The sequence below is a fragment of the Ostrea edulis genome, chromosome 2 (assembly GCF_947568905.1).
Source record: "Ostrea edulis chromosome 2, xbOstEdul1.1, whole genome shotgun sequence".
NCBI classification, from domain to species: Eukaryota; Metazoa; Mollusca; class Bivalvia; order Ostreida; family Ostreidae; genus Ostrea; species Ostrea edulis.
In genome coordinates this window covers 103,100,122-103,125,394 of record NC_079165.1, presented here as the reverse complement: position 1 = coordinate 103,125,394, position 25,273 = coordinate 103,100,122, and the positions used below count along the sequence as shown (strand labels likewise).

The window sequence follows — 25,273 nt, the reverse complement described above, 5'->3', positions numbered from 1 at the left end:
CACTTGAATAAACGACATGATGCTTTACATTCTTTACCTTGGTATTGAACTTTGAGTAGACATTCAGCATTTCCGAGCAATACAGGTACCTTCAAGGTTCAAACCACCTCTTTTTTCTTCTCTTAAGTAATACGTATTAGAAGATAACTACATAACTGTACATGTACGTACTAATTTTGGCTTTAAGACTAAATATTCTAAAACTGTGATATATTATATCCTGCTAGTAAATTTATCTCCCAAAGGAGGCGCTGATGTATCATAAGATATCCATTACGTCATATTTGTTGACAGTTAAGAAGTGCAAGTAGCTCATATCCTGAAAAATATCAGCTTACAGCTCCGGGATAAAAGAAGAAAAGGGACAGATCTTCTTTCCATCCTATCTATATTTGAAATAGCCTGTAACGATCCGTAGATTGGATGAGTACACTAAAGGCTCTGCTTAAAACAAGATGTGAAACACAGATATTCTCGTGTATGGTCAGGATCATGGGTAAAAATTGTTTGTACTTAAAGAAAGGTCTTGTCACAAGAGCATGAAAACCCTAACAAAAACCTTTCAAAAGTTATAGCCAAGTTTAAAGTTTTTCAAAGGTAGTTCAAAGTCCAAGTTCATGAGATCAACACTTTTCCTACCAAAAGAAAGGTCTTGTCAACAGAAGTACCGGTACACATGTGGAATATGTATTAAAGCTCTATGACTATCCACTCAACAGTTATGACCAAGGTTAACGACTTTGCGGACAGACAGATCCGAAACTATCTCCCTGAATCTTCGATTACAGAACTGCATATTGTTCTAGCACTTACTAAAAAGCCAGATAAAGATGACCCCAGGGAATTCATTTGTATTGAAACTCGTTTCAAGTACTTTACATAGTGTTCATTTGAATCATGCTATATGCAAATTCTCCATTGTGTATGATAAATGATGATGTACTTTTGAACACATCCCTGGGTACCATGAAAAAAAAACAGCTGACTTATTGATTATTGACTTTAAAGTTTAGCATATGAAAGCAATATCTGTTAAAAAATAATAAAACTTGAATAGCTGAAGGGTGCAATCTTAATAAGAACATTTCAACAATAGACGCCATGCATTTGAACGACTTCATTATTAGATTTTGCGGTAGAGTTTGGTGATATAACATTGAAATGGTCTTGATGATAATTCTAATATATGTCAAACTTATACACTTTATAAAATGTCAGTTAATTCCAGCAATTGTATACTGACACTTAACCACCATCAAATATCAATGATTTTCAAATTAATAATTCATTGTTAGCAAATTTGAATTGCTGATATCATTCACATTCCCAAGCAAGCACCTCGTGGTTGGTTGAATTCGGTCATTCTACGTGTTCTCGAGACTTTTAACATCTACCCCGATCAACACATGCAGATATATGCAACTGCATTTCAGGTGTCTCAGACCTGTTTAGCATCCTTCAGGTATCTGGTATATTGAAATTCAAAGTAAGAAAATCAAAATCCTTGTCACATGCACATCTTTCATACCTATACAAATACTCCATAAAATAGAAGGTCCTAACTTGAAAACTGAGGAAGGAAAAAACAGCCAAATCATGTACTCTCTATGTTATAATTTCTCAAAATTGACGAAGTTCAACAACCTTAATACCTATATACACACTCTTTAAAATAAGGTTCTCACTTGAAAACTGTGGGAGGAGTTCACCATACAAATCATGTACTCTCTATGCAATATTTCCTCAAAACGGACTAAGTTCAACAACCTATGATTTTCTCAGAAATTGAAGAAGATCGAAATTCTTGTCACATGCACATCTTCAATACCCACACACTCTGTAAAACAAAATGGCTCTCACTTGAAAATTGTGGGAGGAATTCACCGGACAAGTTATGTACTCTCTATATAACACTAATTTTCAAATAAAGGGACAAAACTCCTGACAAAGAGGTCGGAATGGATAAAAATTTCAGTATGATTTAGAGTGAAGCACAAAGAAGCTACAATGTACATAGCAAGTTTCAGCTTGATATGTGACAGAGAAATGAAATTAGAAACAGAAAACCCCGAACGGATGGACACACAGACATCGCTGTACTATAACGTCCCGACTAAAGACGGGCGTATAAAACACCCAATAAATCCACACCTTACACCCTAAAGACGGGCGTATAAAACACTCAATAAATCCACACCTTACGCCCTAAAGACGGGCGTATAAAACACCCAATAAATCCACACCTTACACCCTAAAGACGGGCGTATAAAACACCCAATAAATCCATGCATTACACCCTAAAGACGGGCGTATAAAACACCCAATAAATCCACACCTTACACCCTAAAGACGGGCGTATAAAACACCCAATAAATCCACACCTTACACCCTAAAGACGGGCGTATAAAACACCCAATAAATCCACACCTTACGCCCTAAAGACGGGCGTATAAAACACCCAATAAACCCACACCTTACACCCTAAAGACGGGCGTATAAAACACCCAATAAATCCACACCTTACACCCTAAAGACGGGCGTATAAAACACCCAATAAATCCACACCTTACGCCCTAAAGACGGGCGTATAAAACACCCAATAAATCCACACCTTACGCCCTAAAGACGGGCGTATAAAACACCCAATAAATCCACACCTTACGCCCTAAAGACGGGCGTATAAAACACCCAATAAATCCACACCTTACACCCTAAAGACGGGCGTATAAAACACTCAATAAATCCACACCTTACGCCCTAAAGACGGGCGTATAAAACACTCAATAAATCCACACCTTACACCCTAAAGACGGGCGTATAAAACACTCAATAAATCCACACCTTACACCCTAAAGACGGGCGTATAAAACACCCAATAAATCCACACCTTACACCCTAAAGACGGGCGTATAAAACACCCAATAAATCCACACCTTACACCCTAAAGATGGGCGTATAAAACACCCAATAAATCCACATCTTGTGCCTTGTTAATTTTTTTTTTTTTATTTCTAAGCTGCCATTGCAATATCTTATATTGACTTGTACAATGTATGCAGTGAAGACCTGTATGAGGACATTACCTATTTGCTACATATATAATAATTTTACAAGGAACAAATTAACATTTTAGACTTGGCATTCATAGGATGTTTTAAAATTCTAAACAATAACAACTTGTTATGATAACAGACTTGATGAAGTTGAAAATGGGTAAATCATCTTTCAGAAGTTTCTTGATGCATAGACATGCACAGCTAATTACCACTCTAAATGAAAGGGATAATTAAATTGTCGTTAAGCGTAATATTTCAAATGAAGAAAAAAATCTTCTAAAATTTTATTGAAAAGGGAGGGTTGTCGGAAATGAAAATACCAGAATAGGAGATAGGTCTAAACTTCCTTCACCAGCTGCAGAGCAGCAATCCATGTTTGACAATGTGGATGGAAGAGTTTTGTGGAGAGATAACCACAGCAGGTAAACACGTGTTACCATGTTTTAAGCAATCGGTTTCTTTGATTCCGAATTAATTTTGATGATTATCTGATGTTGATGATTAATATTGAATGTGTAAACATGGGGCATGCCCCGTTTAATTTCATTATGAAAGGAACGGACCATATCTAGAAGTAGTCAGTTACACCTGAATTTGACGTATGTTCTGCGGTATACCTACATGTACCAGTACAGGGACGAGGACGTGATGTCTATATGTGATATAAAATAGATTACTATGCTTATAGTACTATACACAGGGAAAAGTGGCTCGCATGAAATTCGCATGAATATCATGCGAATTCTTCGCATGAAAAGGAGACGAAAAGGACCACGCATGATATTCGCATGAAAAAATCATGTGATTTTCATGTGAAATTCGCATGATTATCATATGAAAAATAATTCGCACGATATTCATGCGAATATTATTGTTACCTACTATTAAGGTTTTTCGCACGATATTCATGCGAATATTATGCGAATATCATTATATTTTCATATGAAATCCATGTAATGTATACATTTCAATGCTAGTACTTGAATTGGACTTTGAATTTTTATAAAAACTTAATGAAAAGTTTCATAAAATTCTGTGTTGCTCAGCAATTTGTTCCTCACAGATATCTACAGTTTTGTCTATAATTAAATTTACAACTGATCATCAAGGTTTCACTGTTAATGATATTCATACAGAGATATAATAAGTACAATCTCAAAATCATGCAGCAAATGAATTACATCTAAATTCATTATTTAAAACTCCTTAATTTGAACCCGGATTTTGAGGAAGTACCATTATAAGTATGAATATCCAGGTATTTTTTTGATTAATAAACAACTGGACACTTTCTGTTTCTTAATCTTCTTTATTGCAAGCTTCAACTTTCTTTTTCATTCTCTGTTCAAGGGCAACCCATCTGTCTGGTATCTGTTTCATCTGCAAGAGAAAAGAAAACCATTTGTAAATAATTTAAATGAAATACATGATTGCTCAACTGCAGTTTCAAAATCAATATTTTCTAAATTTATCAAGATGAACTAGAAACTGAACAAGTACATTTATAACTAGAAATAGCAATCTCAGAAAATACCATCTCCACAAATATATCTACAGATGTCAGAATAGTTAATTGAAGAAATTTTCTGTTGAAAAGGAAATTCAGAATTTTCCCTCCTTAAACCTTGTTTGAATGACCATTGGATAAGGCCATATCACATTTAAAGGTTTTCTTACTATGGGCTTTCTAATTTTCAAGCCCTAGAGAAGAAATAACACTTTTTGCTTTCAGACCTAGTTATGTACTTGACCTTGACTTAGGACACTCCCAGATAATAATGGTTCCCATTCTTTGTATCAAGTCTGGGCTTGCAGTGTATGTTTCACTGTTATAAAGTCATGGAGAAGACAAGAAGTGAACAGTTTTACCAATGACCTTATATTGCCTAAACGATGTTCAATGATAATAATTACAAAACCATAGGTCATAAGCAACAATGTACATGCATCTAATGTTTCTCTCATACAAAGTTATTGATAAGATTTACATTAAATTTTTCTGTCATGATCTACCTTCAAGTGGTACAAATGTATATAATTATATTTGTTTCCTTGAGCATGCAATTCGTATTTGTTACAAGAAATGTCAAGGCAGGAATTACATAATTTCCTGACAGACTAAAACTGGCCTTGACCTAATACAAATGACCTTGACATAAGGTCATGACACAATGCCAGGTCATAAGTAATCTTTTTTAAAGCAGGAACTTCCAATGTTTCTCAGAGAGTTATGGACAGTATATGAATTATACGTAAACATTTTCTGTGACTAATAATGAACTTGCCTTAATGACCTTGGTTTAACATTATGACATATTCTCAATACAATATATAGTTGCTGTCTGGGTACACTTGCACAGACATACCGTAAAGTTGCTGCTTTTTGTAACAGTGGATAATAGAGTTGATTCATCGTATAATTTGGTTTTGGAGGGAGGTGGGCAGAAACTAATAATTCTGATATTTCTTAAAGATTACCTACCATTGTGTCAATATTCCTTCTAAACGCACGCCAGAAGTCTATGGCTGTGGTTGGGTTCTTGAACAACCTGTGCCCATCTGCGAAAGCCCTCTGTAAAACAATGGGAAAAAAAATATATATCTAAATAATAAGACTGGGCATGATTTTGATATTTCATTTCTGTTCTGATTCTTATCATACAACTAAATAACAAGTTCAATATATTCAAACAAGAGGTATTGTGAGCATGACTATGTAAAACCCTATAATCAATTTTGACCTTGATGTCAAAGATCAAGGTCATATGGAAGTCATGAAAGTACCCGACACATCGTCTCATAGTGACACTCATGTGTCAAATATGGTATGCCTATGTCAAAGAACAAAGAAGTCATGGCCCTGACATGAATCCATTGTAAAAACCTTTAACTTTGACCTTGAGGTCAAGGTCATATGGAGGTCATGAAGGTACCCGACACATCGTCTCATGGTGATACACTCATGTGTCAAATATGGTATGCCTATGTCAAAGAACAAAGAAGTTATGACCCCGACACAAATCCATTGTAAAAAAAAACCCTTTAATTTTGACCTTGAGGTCAAGGGTCGAGGTCATATAGAGGTCATGAAGGTACTAGACCTATCGTCTCATGGTGATCCACCTGTGTGCCAAATATGGTATGCCTATGTCAAAGAACAAAGAAGTTATGGCCCGGAGACGAATCTGCACAGACAGACAGAGTGATTCCTCTATATCCCCCCCCCCCCCCCCCCCCCCCGGAACTTCGTTCGGGGGGTATAAAGATATCAGAAACAATATACATGGCTTAGTCATTCCAAAGGGAAAGTTGAAAATATTCAAATGTTAAAGGATGCATTATGATGCTTTCATCACACTATGAAGGACAAAAACAAATAGCAATAGGTCAACAGAGTGATTCAAGTCACATCATATGTAAAAAACAATTTCAATCCTTACCAGTGCAAGGGTCACCCTGAAATTAATCTTCACATCCGATTCAGATGGCGACACCCATAAGGCAGAGAAAAGGTACCTTTGAAGATTGTTGATGGGCATCATCTCGACCCGCTTATCTTGAGTCACTAGCTGAAATTTAATGTATACATGAACAACAGGAAAATATCGCCACAATGTTTCATATTATTTAGACTCGAGAAATGAAATGTAGGATGTTACATTAGGCTAGCTTATCTTTACATTCCATCTGCATTTTTTCTTATAAACTCTGTTGAATACTTTGGCATTCAAAACATTCATGCTCAAGTTGAACAATAACAGCTGTTCCCTTGATTTATCTATATAAGTGTGGTGTGTATAATTTACATCAAATAAGCGATATTTAATCAATCTGTCAAGTAAAATAGTAGTTTTACATTGTAAATTTTGAACGTTCAATGTGTCAAAACACAGACAACTGTGCAAACTGGAAAAAAATTTATAACACACTAAAACCTAGGCCATCTTTAAAAAATTATTTGTTTGCCCTATCCCAACCAACTTGCAAAAAATGGCCCTACTTAAAACTTTTTTAACCTCAAGGAAACAATAACTTTTTAAATTAATTCCATAATTTCCTCATCCCGTCAACAAAGATTTTAATCCTAGTTATACCTTTAATTTTATTAGATTTTGAAAGTTCAAAATTTGGTCGTGAAATTTTCTAGAATTTTTTTCCACCTACCTATTGACCCAAATTTTTTTTATCCCGAGTTGGGAGAGGGCAACCAACCCCCCACCCCCCCCCCCCCCCCATTATCTTAAAGATATCAGACACTTGAGACAATATGTGTCGCAATTATTTGCCATACTGTACGCTCCTGCAACTTCTAAAATTACTTTGCATTTCACATGTGTTATATATATTGTAACGGCCAAGCGATTGATTTTATAGTAGCTGCCACCAGTTGTCTTCCTTGACAACAATCCAATATTTTGAAAATTGACTCTGATGTAAAGTTTACTAATTTATTGAGTTATGTATAAGTTAAGTGAAGTTTGTTATACAACAATGTAATACTCCAGAAATATTTCTGGGACTTCATGCACAGAATATAAAAGAACAATCGTAACAATATCACTTACAATAGAGTTATAGCGACTGAACCTGGTGCCAATATTGTATGAATTAATACTAAGTTATAGTCTGACCCAACCAATGAAAGGTGAAGATAACAAATCCATATATTAAATTATCATTAGTATAAAATAATAATTGGTTCCCCTCTTTAGATTGATTAGTTGAATTGTTACTTCTATGAATAATATTCTGAATCTTACACTTACTATTAAATTGTGACTTTACGCCAGTAATTCTGAACACAGGTACTGGGAATGATTCTTAATCTAAGTAATTACCTAATCTAATCCTAATTAATTAATTAATCTCCAGATCAGCCTTATCAGGCAACACTGGGAACGTCCTATTCGTAAAGTAAAATTAGCTATCTCCCAGAATCTTGTCGGATTCTGACTTATATACCCTTTTTTAAGTCCGGGGCAACAGACGGGACAACCCTACCAGGGACGGGGCAACGCACGTACAGACGGGTCAACCCCAACTTTCCCCGGACAATCCAAATCCCCATCAAACCAACCCCGGCTAAGTATTCTACGGGACTATATCGTTTATCTATAACTAAAATAACTTAAAATCAAGTCTATAAATCCAATTATAATAAAGATCAAACACTTACATTATAAGCACTCTTCGTAGTAAAAACAGCCGTCTGCAACCTAAACAACTTTGACCCGAAGATCGGGGTCAAATAAAAATAGACGCGGCCCCAACTCTGACTTTTATAAACAAATATGGCACCTAATACGAACAACGTGATTGTTTATCACATTAAAAATCGCTATATACACAAATATATGTGGATGAACACCATGCTACTGAAGTAATCAGCGTAAGTAGGCAATAGTCATATTAATAACTTGTGGTTTTACATACAACCCTTTGATTAAAACTATAAATAACACCGGTAACATCGAGAGTATAAAATAACACATGGCACATGTGCACATGTATGTAAACATACTCAGTCAACGACTGGAAATAACGAGAAAAGATCGTAAGCTATAAATACATATAATCAAGCTTGCAATATTAGCTAAAGAATCCCATTTTCCTACAATATCTATCTATATATATATATGTCAAAATTTTAATTTTTAGTGTAAAATTCTGTACCTTTTGACGAACCTGGTTCCTCCAGTTGGTGAAAGAATGGGAGGCAAATGAGAAACATGTGATGATGACATTTTTGTCTGCCTCCCATCCACACTCCTCCAGAACTGATGTAATTTGTCTCTGAGGATAAAAAGTAAAGGGATTAACATGTACTTGTTTTCTTGATATTGGTGTGGATTAAATTCACTGTTCTAAAAGTACTGCATCTGTTTACAATTTCTATGTACCTGGTAAGTGATATTGTACTATCTAAACTAGAAATTGGAAAAAAAAAACATGTATACAAATGATGAAATCACTAAAAAATTGTCTCAGTCAGAGGGGCCCATATTAAGAAGAAAGTGAAAACTGCACTTAATATATCAATATTTAAAACAAATCATTAATTATTTGTAAATAAAACAGGATTTTTGCATCCCTGATATGAACACAGGCGTCATTGTGATGGCATTTCAGAGGATACTGATACGGAATAAGAAAACCACAGTGTGGTGATCCGCAAAACCGACAGATTGTTATTTATAAAATATGTATACCTTTAAATCCTCGTCATCTTCTCTTATCCATGGGTATGTGAAGAAGAAGCTTTTTGAGGATTTTCAGTGAACGGTCAATATGTGGTAATTAATAATAATGAATTTGTTATTATTATGCTTCAGAATGATATTCAGTTTAGTTGATATATTGCAATGATGAAAATAACTGTTGTTGAATGTTATGAACAATAAAACACTTCTGCACATGTATATTACACTCTTCGAGATTTTTTTAATCTTTGATAATTGTTTTAATAAATTACAGGAAAATGTTGCAATGTTTATCCAGGGATGGCTAATTTCAACTGCCTTGGGAGTGCAAGTACAAGTAGCTCAACTGCGCCAATTTGAAAAAATTCAAGATTCCAGATTATTTGGGGAAATGAGTTTTGAGAGGGTGCAATTAACTGATCAGAAGGTTCTCATTCAGTCTTCCAGAATTAAAAGTGTGATCTGCTTAGTGCATGATTGTTTGAGTGAGGGATGTAGAATGAAAGAGGGTGAAGTGAGTGTGCGTGTTGAGCAAGAGATGAGAGAGATGAAGAAGTTTTGGAAACACAAGAATAATTGTGTGTTTTTTCTGAACAGATTAAGTTTTGCCAACAAGAAAGACAAATATTTTGTGTAAATATTTCCTGTTTTTATGCCCCACCATGTATATGACCAGGACAAATATTTACATCATTCATTAAGAGTGGTTTAGATAAAGAAAACATATGCATATTTGTATTGACATTGAACTATTATACATAAAGATTGCACAAAGATGAAGTAGTAATTAGACTTATTGTTGTATCAAAATTATTGTGAAATGGTAAAATACATGTATGACCATTTTATGTACATTGTTTGTGTCTTGAATAATTCCTGCAAATTTTTAATATAGGTGTGGGAATTAGGTTTTTTTCTTTCAATTTAATGCAATCTTTTGAAAATAGTAATTTACTTGTGTTTATCGTATTGAATTTTAAAAAAACGAATCACTCATAAATTCATATAATATCTTCTTCTTTTTATGAATATTGCATAATATTTATATGAATATCGCACGATTTTCACATGAACAACAGACAAAATTGGAATTCGCACGATTTTCATGCGAAATTATAGTCGCATGAAAATCGCATGAATTTTGCATGAAAATTTTACGAACACATTCGCATGAAGTATTTTTCGCATGATTTTAACACGATTTTCACATAAATTTCATGCGAAAAGGAAAACGCATGAAAACCATGCGAGCCACTTTTCTCTGTGTACCAGTAGCATTTGCCATAAAATTTTAAAGCATAATATACACCACCATATTTAAAGATTAGCAAAAAATTACCACTTCGCACACAGTGCCAGTTTTGAACCACATAAAGATGTTTAATTGATTGATTGATTGAATATTGTTTTACGTACCTCTCGAGAATATTTCACTCATATGGAGACGTCACCACTGCCGGTGAAGGGCTGCAAAATTTATGTCTATGCTTGATCGGCGCGTATGGCCATTGAGCAGGGAGGGATCTGTATCGTGCCACACCTGCTGTGACACGGGACCTCGGTTTTTGCGGTCTCATCTGAAGGACCGTCCCATTTAGTCGCCTCTTACGAGAAGCAAGGGGGTACTGAGGACCTATTTTAACCCGGATCCCCATGGGAATAAAGATGTTTAAAGCTGTGACATTCATTCATGAGGATCACAAGTATCGCTCACGTGAATAATATAGCCGCCAGTCCTCTACGTGAAAACTTTTTGTGTCAAAGTTCAAGAATGGTTGATTACGACACGTATATGAAATTTATAACCTTGTTATTGACAGATATATAAAAAATTAAATATCGAATAGAAACAGATCAGAGCAGTCCAAAATATCAAATAAAAGAAAAATGTCTCTGAGCTCGCCTACACATTCAGGTCGCAATCGACTCCCCTAAACAAAATTTGTTATTGTTTCCTAACAATATCTAACCAGTGAGACGATAATATTAACTTACATATAAAGTTTTCATACTGCATAGGAATTCTTTTAGTTAAGTAGGATTGCAAAGTAAAATGGTCAATCAAATGTTTATAAATTCTACATTTTGAGGAAGAGTTGATTTCAGAAAGTATTGTTTGTTTTACAGTTATCAAAAATACGTTGCTTAGCAACTGCAAACATGTATTGTGGCTTCAAAGTACATTGATTTAACCATAGGTTCGTCAGTCCAACATTTGACAAAATACCTTTAGCATGTTCTACCCAATGTTTACAGTTTTGTTTACTACTCATTTCATCACACAAACAGTCATAACATGATTTCAAGATACATTTTTGTTGATAAAAGCTTTAACCAATATTTTAAAATTCGTAATTTTCTCACACATTGCAATGGTAATCTACCCAATTCACAAAAATCATTACATTAGGCAGGGGCAGATCCAGGAATTGTGGTTACTGGGGGCGCCACTTTATGAGGCAGGGGGTCCAGGATGAAGCCCTGGTGGGGGTTCAGGGGGCGAAGCCCCCGGAAGCTCCTGGATTTTACAGATTTTATGGGGCTTGAAATATTTCTCCTGTTAAGTCATTTGAGCTATTTTAAGCTGTATGGTCCGAATTACAATATTTTTTCCATCTCGTAAAAACGCTATTAAATCATCGCATGTATGTAGGTATGAGGCTGTACGACTTATCATAATTTATTTCACCTGTTTAAACCCAAATTATTTTATTTTAAGTCGATGTTTACAAATAACCGCGTCACTCTGCCATTTCAAGTGACAGTCACGTGACCAGTTCAAACTTTCAGATCATCGGTGGTCTTATCAGTGTAAAGCTGTGTATTTTGTTACAACAGTACCGTACCATACGTTTAGTAGAAATAAAAATATCAAATACTTCTTAGTAATTCGTTGTTTTACGCTCTTTCAGCCTTAAAACTAGACAGTTGCGTATGAGTTAATACATCATGTTGGGATTCCCCTGACTCGCGTGGGTCTATTTATAGACGTCTATTATGGGATGATTCATATAAAGGCGCTAGCCTGGTACCCGAGGCCTTCCGATGTTCAAAGAACGAAGGCCAGGCATCGGATGTCGAATGGATTCTTCCACTGATCAAAATCCAATATGGCGGACTCAATGGTAAGTAATGGGAATGTACGTAAATGAGCGTATCATGGCTTAATTAGCTGTGTCACTTTCGATTTTATGTCATTAGTTGCCAGATACAGACCTTAGGAAATGTATAATACTTGGTTTTCCATGTGACACGCTTGTTTGATATAGTCTTATCCCTTCGTATTCAAGTAAGTAGGTGATTCGCCAACTCGCATATTTTTCACGTGTGTTAAATTAAATCTAACCGTGTCACTTCGTTTTTTCTACTATTGATGGGTTGCATTGGGTTGCTGGCGAAGATATATACTGAGTTTTATAGATGACACGCACCAGTTTTCCTATTTTGAACCGACAATTATTTCAGATCGAATTTCCTCGACTCATTTTGACTGGTTATCCTTGTTAAGCAGTATAAATATTATTGTAACTGCTAGCTGTTTATGAGCCACTCTTGCATTTTGTAAATAATCAATATTAAGCAAGGCATAACATTTTATTCTAGAAAGATACAAGTGAAAGCTACATGCACTACTTATGTAAACACAATGTGGAAATAAGTTTTGGTCTCAAGATCGATTGACTGTATATTGTTTAACGTCCCTCTCGAGAATATTTCACTCATATGGACCCAATAACTTCGATCCAATGGTTTTCAGGCCCTTCTATGTTGCGATCTTATGCTAGTTCAGTTCTTAATATATTTTAATGTACATCATATATGTCAGTCATTATTTGATTCTCTATTGTTTAAAATTCATTCATATTCAAGGGTCACCATCAATTGCCTGTATTTAGACCTATACATGATACTTTGGCCTTTTGAGCAGTGAGGATCAGACTGTTCTTATTTAATTGTGCCACACAATTTCAGTTAATAATCTCATTCAATGATCATTCTTATGTTAACTCTTTTGTCATAATATGCAATCAGGTGCAGGGGACCTATTCTGACCCAGATAATCACTGGGTTACAAAGACATTTCTCTCAACTAGATTTAAAGGTATTTCACATACAGAAATGCTAGATTTATCTAAATTTCAGAATATTAGACTTTTCTTCATGAACAAGGAATATATTCAATTCAAATGCTTTATTAACGACTAGCAAACATGAAGCATACATTATATATACTTGTATGTATATTATATATATATACATATATATATCACACCAACCAGTATCAACTGTACAAGAATAATACAATATTTACTCTCCAAGACTACCAGTTCTTAATATATGCCAACATGGTGTACTGGTGCACACTTTCGTATCTGTACGATGGAGGAACAGGTTCGATTCCTGTTGTTGGCTTCCTTTGAAAGAACTAGTAGAGATCTTCTATTGTTTAAGAATACTTCAATATCATAGCATTTAATGTCAAAGACACACACTTGCACAGAAAACATGTTTACTAGTCTAATGAAATAGCTAAATTTCATTTACAATAATTATTTGCATAGAAAAGGTTTCTAATAAAAGAGGGTTGTGATCAAGCATTTCTTGTGCAACACATTCCCATCTGATATATGGCAAAATTCCTCATAAGTGTTATCCCCAAGTAACTGAAACATGTATGTGTTATATATTTCAAAGATTCTTCCATTTCCACATGAAACAATGCCAAATCTCCTTTTTAAGGTTTTTCCTGTCATGTATTTCTCATGTCATACTGTGGAATGAATTGCTACTCCTCCTACTGTTGGCTAACTTCTTGATCTGAGAACTGACACTCTCGAACTCCCTCCATGAGTCTTTCTCAAAAAGCTCACCTCTGATCTAAAAATTAAAAACATTGTCACAAACATCAGTATAATCAGTAAAGATGTGTATTGATATGGATCAGGAATAGTAGTAAATACATAATGCACATACATCATAAATATTAATGATGTCATTATTTTATCATAGATAAATAATGAAACAAGTCTGTAATTTATATTTCCCTTTTCATCTAAAGTTTTATATTCATGCAGGTTTTACTTACACAAACAAGAGGGAGGGAATGCTGTTGTCTGCTTGTATGCATGCCACATTCTTCTTATAAGAGTTATGAGATTGATCACTGTTCGTTATCTTCACCTTTCATTCTTCACTTCCACTCAGAAAATTCTCATTTTTAAGGAAGTCTTCTGAAGATCTGGCTTCTCCTTTTTAAAAGGGTCTGCATGATGCACCTGAAATAAAACAAGGTAGGTCAGTTCATTCCATACAAAAAATCAAGCATTTTTCACTATTGTGTTTTATCAATACAGAAATTGTCAGTATCTAATTTAATCAATTTGGGATTGAATTTCTTCCACTAACAAAGAGAACATATTTTAGAATATGATAAACTTCTAACACCTTTAGATGCCAGAAATAATTGTTTTTGTTATCGCTGTAAGAGGTGGAAAACTTCAATAACAGACTGTAACAAATTGATATAGTTGTTAACCTGTTATGGAAGTTTGTAATTCCAGAAGCACTTATATCGCTTGGGGCCTAATTAAGTGCCTGTGTGTAATTCTTCATTCAAGTTGGATGTTAATTCCTTCCAATATGAATTGGTTTGGAGGAGGATGAGTCCTTGAATACCCCTTTAGAATTTCTTTCTTTGTATCTTTCCATCTGGAGTCTGTAGACTACATAGTAAAATAAAGAGATTAATCTGGTTATCTTTCTTTTCCTTTTTCCACAAAATTATATTAAGAGTCTTTAATTTGGTACACAAGTACCACAACTTTAATGTATTGAAAACTATCTTGAAATTTTCAATACAGTGAGAGAAATATAAATGCAAAAGTTTGTTTTGGGGATGAATGAGGGTTTCTCCAGATTGTGATCTTCTACATTTTTTCTTTGAAACTTTAGCAGGTGTGAATTTTAGTATCAAATCCAAGCAGTACCAACAAGTTTGTGCAAAAGCATAACAATGAAATGTTACTATAGTGCCATATTGTGTACTTCACATTATGTAAAATTTGTTTTTGTTGTGATACAGAATTCCTGGTTACTACAGCCTAAGATTTTTAAATTGAAGTGTATGAACTCAGTTCTCTCATAAAGAAGACAAAGAATTTGAGTTACAAATAAATGCAATATAATGCTAACACAAAAATAGAATACCTCAATGTATAACTTTTGGCAATATATAAAAATTGTGGACTGACCCACAAATATAATTTTGGACAAACAGGACAAGTGAATCAGAGAGGAATTCACATTAAACCAAAGTAACAACAGAAACTTTAAATCAAGCCTATTGGATCAAGCATAAAGTTGGCAGGTCAACATAATAAAAATAATTGACACTGTCAAGACACCATGTTACTGAATTATAAAATGCATAAATAGCCTTATTATCTACTACACAAGCAATATATACATCTTATATTATACCTGTTGGCATGGTTTTGCATATTCATGAAGCATTATATATGAGGGTGTTTTTCATCCACTATCATGTGTTTCTTCTTTCCATATGTATGGAAATTCATCTGAAATTAAAACGATTAATATACATATATTATATAATATTGAGAATCTGTAAAATTGTACACTATAACTCCAATAAAAGCTTAAAACACCCCTATCATCGCACAAGAAAATCATCGTATAAACTTCAGCTATAGCCTAAAGTTTTATCAAAGTAAAGCACGTCATTAGATCTATATGTAATAAAAAATTGTCCAAGAATGAGTCGAGGAAATTCGATCTGAAATAATTGTCGGTTCAAAATAGGAAAACTGGTGCGTGTCATCTATAAAACTCAGTATATATCTTCGCCAGCAACCCAATGCAACCCATCAATAGTAGAAAAAACGAAATGACACGGTTAGATTTAATTTAACACACGTGAAAAATATGCGAGTTGGCGAATCACCTACTTACTTGAATACAAAGGGATAAGACTATATCAAACAAGCGTGTCACATGGAAAACCAAGTATTATACATTTCCTAAGGTCTGTATCTGGCAACTAATGACATAAAATCGAAAGTGACACAGCTAATTAAGCCATGATACGCTCATTTACGTACATTCCCATTACTTACCATTGAGTCCGCCATATTGGATTTTGATCAGTGGAAGAATCCATTCGACATCCGATGCCTGGCCTTCGTTCTTTGAACATCGGAAGGCCTCGGGTACCAGGCTAATAAAGGCGCTTGTAACATTCACAATCAAACCAAGGTTGACTTTGTATTGGTTCGACAACACTTTTTTGTTTCTTACATTTATCATTATCGTGAACCCGTGGGGATCCGGGTTAGAATAGGTCCTCAGTACCCCCTTGCTTCTCGTAAGAGGCGACTAAATGGGGCGGTCCTTCGGATGAGACCGCAAAAACCGAGGTCCCGTGTCACGGCAGGTGTGGCATGATAAAGATCCCTCCCTGCTCAATGGCCATAAGCGCCGATCGAGCATAGGCCTAAATTTTGCAGCCCTTCACCGGCAGTGGTGACGTCTCCATATGAGTGAAATATTCTCGAGAGGGACGTAAAACAATATTCAATCAATCAATCATTATCGTGAAAAATGGGTACCTTGTGAAAATCAGACATCAAAGTAGCTAAGCTTTCAACAAAAGACTTTACACAATTCTAAATGATTTCCCTGTTTTACATCAATACCATCAAAACAATCTTGAAGTAAATGTACATTCTGTTCTAAAACTAATTAACTATCTTCAGTGAATTCCTCATTCCAATGGTATTGAGAATGATCATTGTTATAATACAGTTTTGTCTTTTCTGTCATCAGACACATTTACAGTTAGTTTCATTTCAATATGTAATGGTGCCTGATCTGAGTAAGTATTGAAACTTCCAACAATAAATTTGTGAAAATACTGAAAGATGTCAACTGTAGATAAAACGTAATCAATAACACTGCAACCGTTAACACCACAATATGTAAAGTCATTGGCCAATTTACCAATATGCCTACCATTCAAAATTCTCAAACCGGTTTCAATACACAACTGAATCAACTTTAACCCATAAGTCAGGACAAATACGATTAACTAATATATCGTCCTCTTGGTACATGTAATCACAAAGCGGTGATAAGTATTCAGAAAGCCTATCGTGTATTCTATCACATTATATGTAATCATTCAAAGTTGAACGTCTGATATTCAAATCTCCAACAATAATTATTTTTCCTTTCTCGGAAAATTCTGCAATTTGATTTTATAATTCGTAGAAAATATCACAATTATATTGTTTAAAGAAAGACGACTTATCAGGAGGAATATATGTACAACAAATATATATATAAATCTTCATTCATGGCGTGCGCTGTACTATTTAACTTAAGCCAGACACTTGTATCAAAATAAACCTCTACTATTTCTAAGTATTTCTGTAATTCATTCCTAATGCATAAATCCATTCCACCTCCTTGTTTCGATCTACATCATTTTCTGGGTACAAATATACAATTAAAACCTGGTATATCATATTCAAAATTGTTTTCTATCCAACACTCTGACAAAAATATCAAATCATATGTACATATAAAATTCAAAAATGATGGATCGTTCAATTTTTTCTCTAGCCCTCCGTTTATATTCCATGCCAGGAACTTAAAATGTTAAAATCACAGTCACAGTCATTTTGCCTTTGGCCCTCAAGTCTGTCCTAACTAGATCTAACTCGCGGACGTTTACGGTTTTGTCGCTCATGTAGTGATCCGGTGTTCTGATGTACGGTTAAATCGTCACGATCTGCGGGTATGTACTCAACAGTCGATCACGGACAAGCTTCACTTTCTTATGCTGTCGTCGGGCGTCGCGCTTAACAGGAAACAGGGATTTTTGCCGTTATTCCACCTCGGCTGGAAACTGCTCAGGACGTAGTATCCCGTACCTTTCAGGGTTATAGGAGCTTGTCTCCTCACCAGTTCTCGGTCAACTTCGCCACGATGATTCTTGGACGCGAGTTAGGATTGCTCGAGAATTTCCCGATGCGGTGCACTCGTTCAAAGTCAATTTCCTTTGTGACATGCATATTTGTCTTTTTGCATTCCCTCACGGATAAGTTTGGACCCATTTTTACGGGGGGAAAACCTTTTCCACGAGATATATTTATACGTTTAGAAACAACGCATTGATATAACCATCTGAACATAGTTGACATCTAACAGTTCTTTCAGATACATTGCATTCTGTCCTATTCAGGGCCGTAAATTAACCTTCAATTTGGAGGAGGCAGGAAATTAGGCGGGGGTCTGGGGGGCCGCCCAGGCCCCCAGACGCTGAGCACATTTTGTGCACACTGAACACGTTTCGTGCAAAATCCTTGATTCTGGGGTCTTCTAAGATGTTACTTGACTAACTCATTCTAAAAGAAAGATTTGGAATGCTTTTTAAGGGAGGTATCATGTTCTTAGTTATTGGAAACAACATAAATTCTAATGAACTTTAAATTTTAATTTTTTTTGGCTCAAAAGTTGGAGGAGGCAGCTGCCTCCTCCGCCTCCATGTAATTTACGGCCCTGCTATTGAGCACTGAATCTATTTGTCAAGTCTGTTATAGCTCAAAATAGCCTTAAGTCTTGCAAAATCAACAATGCAATTTCAAAGATTTAACAATTTATTTGAGATTATATTTACAGTAACATATACCAATGAAAAATACTAACTTGCAGTAATCAAAGTTTACAAAACTGTGCCCTTTGTTTGTTTATCGCTGAAAAGAATAAGTCTGTTTACAGCGATGTTGAAACTGATCGTTAAGTCCAGTCCCCAGTAATGTAAAATCCATTTGTAATTCTGCAGTGTTGATTTCTCAAAATGTTAGAGAATTTCATTTCTAGAAGTATACAGTATGAGTAAATAGGTTTCCTCCCAAACACCGGTCTAAAATATAACGTAATTAACACTGGTCTAAAATATAACGTAATTAACACCGGTCTAAAATATAACGTAATTAACACCGGTCTAAAATATAACGTAATTAACACCGGTCTAAAATATAACGTAATTTCCAGATTTTCAGAAACTACTACATTTTTAATACGTCACATTTGTCAATAAACAATATCTATTACACAATACAATGTATGTCTTGTATGTTCCTTTTCAATAAAAAAAAAATCATGCACATATGGTGCGAGAATCATGCAAAAAATTACACACGCGAATCGTTTCGCATGGAAAGAGGACGAAAAAGAAAAGTTAGGCGCATCATATTCGCAGGAAACATTCACATGGTTTTAATGGAAAACATTTTGTAGGGGGGGTCATTGTGACGTGATTGGTATTGTAATGCGCTCATCAACTATATATATTAGTTTCAAGGCTGAATATAATAACCCATGATATAAAGTGTGATTTTTGAGCAGGGTTAGAATAGTAAATGTCAGAAGTTAACAAAAGCTTTTATTATATGTGTATAAAATACAGAAACACACAAAATGATGTTTTATAATTTCAATGTAATTAAATTAAGCCTTTTGATTAGTTTATAAGCTAACATTGTTGCCCAAATGTTCATACGTATGTAAACTTTCCATATATTTCAATGTAGCATAGATATATTGCAACATCTCCATGTGATTATTAATTTATAAAATGAAAAATGGCCAAAAGCTAATGCGCTATAAAATTCATCTGGTTCTCGGGCCAGTTTTTCTAGATATTTGTCCGGGTTAGAACAGGTCCTTAGTGCCCCTTGCTTGTCGGAAGAGGCGACTAATGCCTGTGTCACATTACTAGCGGGTATCGGGCGAGGTATAGGTATCGGGGGGGGGGGGGGGGACCTGTCAAGATCTAACACCGTAGGGACACATTTCCAAGTCTGCCGGGTGATTAGCTCTCCTCATATACCGCCCGCACCTCGGGCGGGACAAGGAAGGCAGCCGTATGTTTACCGGGCGGGGAGCGTATGGAATGATGGTGTTGGTGGCCGCCCGATATCCGTAAGGTTATCGGTAGGTAACCGGAAGGTAACCGGGAGGGGTACGTCCGGTACCCATACGGACATCGTACGGACTAGGTACCCCCGTGCGGTCACCTGAGGGGTATCGGAGAACATCCGGGTATCGTTCGGTGACCTTTGCCTTTTCATGCGTGTTAAGTGCAATTAAGGCAATTGCAAACTGGTGTATATATACCTATCGTCATCGTCATCATCTCCAACATCATCATCGACGCTGTTGCCATCAACATCGACATGGCCAATCCTCCGAGGCATCTGAGACTGCCGTTCCTACGTCTACAACTCGCTGAAGCACGTGAGCGTTATCTTACGATGGGGTTGACATCGCCAGGATTTAACTCCGCGCTAAAAGCTGCCGGTGGGGTATACGGGCCCTGAATGGCGTGTTCTCACCGCATGGTCCCCGGCCGGACACTTTTCAGATTTTGGCATTCTCAGGCCGCTCAGAACCCGCTACCTAGTCGGATACCTAATCGCAGTGTAATGTGACACAGGTATTAATGGGGCGTTCCTTCCGATGAGACCGTAAAAACCGAGGTCCCGTGTCACAGCAGGTATGACACGATAAAGATATCTCCCTGCTCAAAGTGCCGAGCATAGACCTAAATTTTGCAGTCTTTCACCGGTAATGGTGACGTCTGCATATGAGTGACAGATTCTCTAGTGGGACGTTAAACGATATACAATCATTCAATCCAATATTTGATGAGGAAGGGAGACATTTCCCCCTTTTTTCTACTGTGAATATAAACGACGAGGGAGGCGGTGTTACATTCAATAAAATATGGCAAATATATACCACGACTTGGTGTACATGAAATTATAAACATTTTACACTAAAGATCTCTTGCTCGGTTCTTGTAACCTACTTCCACAAGAGTATTATTCTAAGTAATAGGGTATTTTCTTGTCCATTAAACTTCGATGCTGAATATATATATATATTACAGTTACTTGGCATGTTTTAACTGTATAAATGGTATAGCATGCTAGAGTTAGGTAAAGCCAAAACAGATAGTGGTGCGGTATACCACAATCTCTCACCAGAGGGCGTTACGCTACGCTCCACAACACCTCTGTTATCGTCTGATTTACAAGAATTTTGTAAAACAGAGCGTCTTTGAAAATAAAATAAATCTGCATCATTTTCATAAATAAAACATAAATTTATGAGTCAAAAACACATTGGTAGGTATCGAAACGCTGTATTACGTTAGTGTAACCTCCATATTTATGGAACTATTTTGTCTTGTCAAATGTATTAATTTCACTTTCACTTTGTAACTATGGACTCTACATAAAAGTACATTAGAAAAACTAGCGAGATTATAATGATGAAAATCTGGCATTACACAAAGAACAGAAACGTGTCTTTCTGTTGGAGTCAAAGACGCTATTTTGTCCGTGCGAGATCATGTGGTTAGCCGAACTATTTATCAGACGATAACAGAGGTGAAAGTGAAGTTTGCGTAGCGCGCCCTCTGGTGAGAGAATGCGGTATACCATAGTACATTTGTAGTTGTTAAACCACGGTATATACCACAAGTTGAATATTTGTATTATAACATCAAATTCATTTCTTAATTATATCCTTTGTTATTGCCAAGTAGAGTCCTGCTACGTTACAATGGTACAACTATCTGGACATCCTCTGACAATATTCCAGGGAAGAATAAGAATCCACCCATATTTGTAAAGACGATTGCCGCCACCTTGTCCACATGTAACTTAGCTTTAAAGATTACAGAGGTATAGCGCATTTGCTGACGATACGGCCGACTCAGAAATCTAAATGGAAAACACCGGTTTCCAATAATAGACTGGGTGTTATATTTAAATATAAGGCCAACGTTTTTTTATGCTTCGTTAACCAAGATAAATAACTGCCGCAGTTTAGCATTACTGACATTTATACGAGTCGTTCTTTACTTAATAAACCATCTTCCTATTTGGAATGATGAACAGTACAATATTTTCATAGACCTGTGCATTCATATTACACAACAACCCTTTTACATATGGCATTACTTAACTCACTGTTCTGTCATGACTGCAGCGCCTTTAATAGATGTCATCAGTTCATTTGCCTTTGGTTGATAAATCGAGTGTTTAGCTTTGCCTAAATATCATATGACAGTTGCTACATGAGTTTTTATATTTTCTTTTTAAAAGTCAAACTGTATAACAGTCTTTTCCTCCCTTGATCTATTTTTACTTATTACATGCTGTGCATTTGTGTCCTTTTTCTTGTAGTATTTGTTTAGCTTTTCGTCAGCCACATTACGGTTTGAAAATCCTGTGCACACAGGAACATGTTAGTGTAAACAAACGGGAAAACAATGATCTCGGAATAAATTCCCTTTCTTTAAATCGTAACTTGAAAATATTAGAAGTTATGATGAAAATGACTAATATTTGTTATAATATATGTATCACATTTAAAACACCCCCCTCCTCAAGAAAATGACCCCAAACAAAGTGAAAAGCAATATATATATATATATTGAACTCGGAATGTATGGTTTAAACTAGGTCAACCAGGCATGTGAGTTTAAAGGTTTAATGTATGACAGGCTGCTACATCTGAAGGTAAATTTTGAGAACGATTTTTTCATATTTTATCAATTTTCAACAAGAGGGCCACCTTAAACCAAATTTCCTCAAACGGACTTATATACAGTCATAATCAAGTAAAACAATTTCAGTGTTTTATTTCTGGTTTAGGGTGGCCTTTTGCAACAGTTTGCAATTTTTTTTTTAGGCCCATTACGTTACATCTACTATATACTCTATATAATCACTGTGATGTTTATGCTTATCAAATAAAGATACAATCAACATATAGATATCTTTATTTTAAAAAGTAATTTGGGTAAAAAATGTAAAAAAAAAAAAAAAAAAAAAAAAAAAAAAAAATGATATTCAAGAAAAAGGTATTTATGAAGGCGAAATTGCATACCAAGTGCGCTATACCCCTTTAAAATCGAAAACGAGATTTTCCCCCGGAATAACACAACTCCGCATTAGAATTTAAATTAAACGGCAATAAAATTAGCCACGCGGTATTTTAATAGACGCGGACGGACTTTAGAACCAAGTATCATTTTTTATGTTTTATGGCATTTTACGTAAACTATTGCTGAAAAATGTCATGTTCCCGTATGAATATTATTTGCATATGCGATTCTTTGTATGTTCATTGCATGAAACCCTTTACATGATTTTTTAAACAAACATGAACACGCATGACAATCACGTGAGCATTAATAAAAAGAAATATGCCTCTTGCATATTCATTTATAAACAACTTTAATTTCCCTCCTTTTCAGCTCGCAAAGGGTTTTAATTAATCAACAAAGTAATTAATTTATATTTCTTGAGGAGAAACTATTTACAGAATGCAAATCAGCTTTTGGAGAAGAATTTGGCCTGTATATTGAGAATAACTGGAAACGCTATTTGGATGATTGCTTTATTTTTTGGACCAAATCTTTACAAGATCTACAACACTTCCACAACATGCTAAATCACCTACACAATAACATACGATTTACAATGGAAATTAACGAAAATGAATTACCATTTTTAGACATCCTGATTGTAAAGGAGGGGGTGAAAATCATAACAGATCTCTACTACAAGAATACAGATTCCCATCAATATTTGATGTTTAACTCATGCCATCCATCTCACACCAAACGAAACATCCCTTTTAACATGGCCCGGAGAATTTGCACAATAGTAATAGATGAGGATCGCAGAAATACAAGATTATCTGAACTTAAGACATTTTTATGCAGACAGAAATACCCACCAAAATTAATTGAAACAGCTATACAAAAGGTTAAAGAAACTCCCATCACAGAATTGCGAACTACTAAACAACACGAAGAAACCAACAACAAAATTCCTTTCGTTCTTACACACAACCCGAGAAATCACAACATATTCAAAACAGCAAAGCAGTTATTCCCTATTCTTCAACAATCAGAAACATTAAATGACCTCATTCAACCCACGGATATACTCCACAGCAGACGTCAACCACCAAATTTGAAAAACATTCTCACTAAAGCCAAATTTACATCAAACCCCGAAAAACCAGCAGTCTTCACGATGCGGTACTTGCCAATTTATACAAACCGGCCACTCCATAACTTTCAAAAACGGAATGAACTTCAAAGTAAATTCAACTATGACGTGTAAATCTAAAAATCTACTTTATTGTATGACGTGCCCTACATGTGGAGAAAACTATATAGGACAAACAGGAACCAAATTGGCTGACCGTGTTCGTGTACATAAACAACAGATCAGAGATCCTACAATAAGAAACACACCGTGTAGCGGCCACTTTGATTCGTGCGGGGAAGGCAGTTTTTATATTTTCCCATTTTACAAAGTAAAAGAGGAAAATGAACAATTACGCAAAGCCAATGAAAACTATTTCATAAAACTGTTTAAGCCGAAACTAAACTGTTAATATTTTTACTTCATGTTATTTAACATGTATATTTTACATAGAATGTCTCCTTTAATGTACAGGAATTTAGAGGCGCTTAAAACTTATAGACGGAACTGTTTAAAATATGTCTGTATTTTTTAAAAGTGCCTAACATTAACATTGTATAATGTTCTGACGTCACAATCATGACTGCATTATGTTTAACGTTGCCCACATAACGTCACGAGGATGACGTCATAATGGAACTTGTTTACATTGTTTAAAAATCTACTGACGAGCCCGCAGGGCGAAAGCGCTATAGATAAAAGTTTGAGCATTGGATTTTATTTTATTTTTTAACTTTATTCTACCCGATACCAAGAAAAAATAATTTATTGAATATATATATATATATGTGTGTGTGTATGTATATTAAGCAGATGTACGACCAATTGGCGGAATGACACGAGTGAGGAATTACAACTCTACAATGAAAACTGTTAGAGTTATGGTGTCAGAAATAACAAAGATGATGACATACAGATA

The 25,273-nt window shown here is 35.3% G+C and overlaps 1 protein-coding gene and 1 long non-coding RNA gene across 2 annotated transcripts; both read right to left on the bottom strand.

The window, feature by feature from the left end:
* Positions 1 to 4,345: 4,345 nt before the first annotated feature.
* Positions 4,346 to 11,492, bottom strand: LOC125680168 (uncharacterized). Its single transcript, XM_056153563.1, has 5 exons — positions 11,484 to 11,492; positions 8,730 to 8,849; positions 6,497 to 6,625; positions 5,539 to 5,628; positions 4,346 to 4,436 (listed from the first exon to the last, which is right to left on the bottom strand). The coding sequence occupies exons 1-5, from the start codon at positions 11,490 to 11,492 to the stop codon at positions 4,356 to 4,358; spliced, it is 429 nt and encodes a 142-aa protein (XP_056009538.1). The 3' UTR covers positions 4,346 to 4,355.
* A 1,941-nt stretch (positions 11,493 to 13,433) lies between these two features.
* On the bottom strand, positions 13,434 to 16,502 carry LOC125660010 (uncharacterized). Its single transcript, XR_008800367.1, has 5 exons — positions 16,393 to 16,502; positions 15,737 to 15,834; positions 14,793 to 14,979; positions 14,343 to 14,532; positions 13,434 to 14,134 (listed from the first exon to the last, which is right to left on the bottom strand). It is a non-coding gene; the product is annotated as an uncharacterized LOC125660010 (long non-coding RNA).
* Between the last annotated feature and the right edge of the window lie 8,771 nt (positions 16,503 to 25,273).